Source organism: Helianthus annuus, chromosome 9 (genome assembly GCF_002127325.2).
Source record: "Helianthus annuus cultivar XRQ/B chromosome 9, HanXRQr2.0-SUNRISE, whole genome shotgun sequence".
Lineage (NCBI taxonomy): Eukaryota > Viridiplantae > Streptophyta > Magnoliopsida > Asterales > Asteraceae > Helianthus > Helianthus annuus.
The window spans coordinates 18282478-18286200 of record NC_035441.2 but is presented as its reverse complement, the minus strand read 5'-3'; the positions used below and the strand labels follow the sequence as shown (position 1 = coordinate 18286200).

General features: G+C 36.8%; 1 protein-coding gene across 1 annotated transcript; it reads right to left on the bottom strand.

The window, feature by feature from the left end:
- Positions 1–1614: 1614 nt before the first annotated feature.
- On the bottom strand, positions 1615–2698 carry LOC110874146. The gene is made up of 2 exons (XM_022123015.2): positions 2291–2698; positions 1615–1974 (listed from the first exon to the last, which is right to left on the bottom strand). The coding sequence occupies exons 1-2, from the start codon at positions 2400–2402 to the stop codon at positions 1721–1723; spliced, it is 366 nt and encodes a 121-aa protein (XP_021978707.1). The 5' UTR covers positions 2403–2698; the 3' UTR covers positions 1615–1720.
- Between the last annotated feature and the right edge of the window lie 1025 nt (positions 2699–3723).

Genomic DNA, 3723 nt, shown 5'->3' with positions numbered 1-3723 from the left:
TGTTAGATGTGGGTGATTCAAGGATCGAAACTGTTGGGGCGGATACGTGAAATGTTGTCTGTGTGAAGATGGCGATGAAACAGCTGAACACCTTCTTTGTTCGTGCAGGGTCTGGTATCATATCAGTCAGTGGTGCAAGGTGAGTCCTTTTATCCTGTTTTTGGTTAAAGATATCATAATTGACTCTGAGTTTTGCAATCTGGATAGAGAAGTGAAAGTTGCTTTACATGGCATTATGTTCGTGACAAGATGGTGTATATGGTTAGCCAGGAACAATAAAAGGTTCTTGGAAACTCAAGTTAAACCCGGAGAGATTATCCGTAATATTAAGCCCATCGGTTTTTATGGTATAAGAATCGGTCCAAAAATAGGTCCGTAAGTTGGAAAAGTGGTGTAGTTTCGATATAAGGTAGCTGCTAGTCTCCGGTCTTTAGGTTCTTGTGTTGAGTTGTTTTACGTTTTGATGTAGTGGTTTGTTCGACCGCCTCTGTTTTGGATGTTGGCTTCTGTGAATAACATTTACATTTAAAAAAAAAACTTATGCACATGTGCATAGTTTGTCATAATGGTTTTGTTGCTAGTTAATGTTAAATATGATTGGTGGTATTACGAAATTTGATTGGTAAGGGTTAAGTTTTGTTATTGAAATAAACCTGTTGATAAGGTCAGTCATGTTAATGCACATGTGCATAGTTATGCACATATGCATATTTTGTCAGATTAAGTTAATATGAATGTATTAAGGCATATGCACACGTGCATTATTACCTTAAAACATAAACATTGTACATATTGTATGTAATATGTTTATTTCACATGTGCATACATGAAATAATTAATGTAAAATATGTAATGTATGCAGGAAAAAATTATTCGAAACTGCTCATGGATTGACAACAAAGGCGTATTTGATTAATAGGTTAACGGATGAAAAACACCAGGGAAAATGATGGACGAAGAGGCGCTGAAACAGGAGGAGTGTTGGAAGATAATTATGAAATGGAAAGAAGATCAGAAGGTGTGAGGTTGTGAACTAATGCGAATGTTATGTAGGTAGTTTGTGGATATGCAATTTATAAAGACATTTTTTTTTGTTTCTTGATGTCTTTTGATTGTAATATGTGGGTAGTTTTTTACGATAATGGTTGATATAAGAAGTTTGACGTATACGATGTCTTATATGGTGGTTGATGGGTTAAAACTTTATTTGATTGTTCAGGTATATTGGTATGTTTGTTAATATTCGATGTATTATGTTGTTTGGTATAAAAAATGTTGGTATTGTACATGTGCAAAGTTTGATATAGCATATCATATTACGGATGTGGTACCCTATTACGTATGGGGTACCACATTGCATATGATTATGTATATGTAAAGGAAAACGAATTACATGTAGTTAATATATTCATGTATGCACATGTGCATTTGGTCGAAACAATAACAATATGTAGTGAAACATTAAACATGTATGCACATGTTTATTGTTTGAAACAATTACCATGTGAGGATAAACAGTAAATATGTATGCACATGTGCATTTTTCAAAACAGTAACCATGTTGGTAATATTTGTTAGGTGGTCAATAATGAAATTACATACGCTTATGTATAATAAGTAATTTAATTGATATCAAAGTATCATGATCACAATCATAACATATGAATACGTATACAGACAGTGCAAAATGTTTGTAAACAAAAAGAATAATGATTAGAAACTATTTGTCATTATATATAGGATAATCAAGAATCGTTGAATGTTTTATGACGCCTGGATGAATGTCTACGAGGTTACTCAGGTTCATATATATATATGCAGGGTCTTTAGCATCATCATCAACATCTTCATCAGTATCATTGGATTCAACGTACTCCCAACTGTTAAACGTACTGTTTATAATAGGGATGTATTCAGCATCAACATCGGGTATCCAATATGGTGTGCTATTAGGTGTAGAAGTCGTAATTGTTCCTGTATAAAGAAACAAAGAGAAAAGCATATAAGATTATGATTAATATGGTATATGGTAGATGGTGTGTATACGCACGATGTATAAATGTTTAACATTTTTTTTGGTGATGAGTATGGGGTGTTGGTAATGTGATGCACATGTGCATAATTATGTACTGATGGTTAACAGTTTATATGTGATGATTATGGATTGTTGGCACATGTGCATGTTCATGTTAATGATGGTTAACAGTTTACGAATGACGAGTATGGGTGTTATCAACATAATGCACATGTGCATGATCAGTGACGAGTATGGGTGTTATCAACAAAATACCTTTAGTCACAAATCGAATGAATTGCAACTCTTGATGTTCTGTATTTGTAGGTGTATTGTGACTGTCAAGTGTATTATCAGCAGATGGACCAACCACCACCGTAACCACCATTGTCCCCAAGCCCGATAATGGCGGTATTCAGCTCTCCTCTAACATGAGCAGGAACTGTCACAGTAGCTCTGCGCACTAAGAGTGAATTTGGTGATGCTGACATGGCATTTGTAGAACGGTTAAATCCCACGGGTTGGTTTCCTGGGAGAGACATTACCGTAGGGCCTGCTCGGGTGACATTTGGGGCTGAGAGTTGCGGACCAGGAGACGCAGCCGAATTGTTGGAATTAGTTGGTCCGGCTGATGGTTGACCACCATCGAAATTCGGGTCTAAACCGTTCAACTCCTGAGCAACATGTTCCTTGATGAAGGGCCGAAACTGTGGACAGGGTAAAGAACCTCCAACTGTAGGACCGCCTTTCGGTGGCGTTGCAGGTTGCAACCAAACTTGATCACCCGCAAAGCACCTCATGTTAACCGCAAAATATTTCCGGTATATTATCCGAATCCAATACGGGCCACGAAGAACAAACGACACATCAATCGGTAACAGAGTACTAGGAACGATTCCCATGCCACCTCCGCTAGCCACAGTAGAAGCAGTTAACATGGCAGATGCACCAGGGTTTCCACCAGGACCCGTACCGGGACCATAGACATGACCAACATTTGGGTTTGTACCATTTGGCATTTGCCCATTAACATTTGCTCTTGATAGTGTCGGGATAGATGAAGCCGCACCAGAAACTGCAGAAACCGGAGCAACCCATGCAGGACGTGTTGCAGCATCAAGAGCATGCAAAGGTCCTGCTGTCAGACGAATGCAGTCCAAAAGAGATGAAACTTCCGTCCCATTGATAAAATCCTCAAGAAACTGAAAAAAAAAACAGAACTTTAAGCAATCAATCAATCAATCAAAAGTTTAATACCTGATAGAAGGATAAAACTATCTGAGTTTTCGCAGATTAGTACTGAAACATTCTTTTGCATGATTAAAGGCTTACACTTATTAAAATTTAACAGAAAGTAGACTTTTAATCTAATTTGCAACATAATGCACATGTGCATATGATTTAATACCATATCATTTACAATCAACATAATGCACATGTGCATATAATTTAATACAACATCATTACAGTAAGTATAATGCACATGTGCATAACAGTTAATACAATATCATTTACAAAGTATATACATCAGTCAACATAATACATTTAGTCACAAATTGAATGAATTGCAACCAGTAGATGTGGTGTTACCAGTAGATGCAGTGTCAACTGATAATGATTGATCAGGTAAATTAGCAGTCTCAGAGCCTACGTTGCCTGGTGTAAACATGGAATCAAATGTCTGTATTTCAAACCCATGAAAGGTGTGT

Excerpts from the sequence above, each read along its gene's own strand:
- LOC110874146 (XM_022123015.2), bottom strand. The coding sequence starts at position 2,402 with ATGGTGGTTACGGTGGTGGTTGGTCCATCTGCTGATAATACACTTGAC. Across the intron at positions 1,975-2,290 it reads CATTCGATTTGTGACTAAAG|GAACAATTACGACTTCTACA; the intron begins GTATTTTGTTGA and ends TTCTTTATACAG.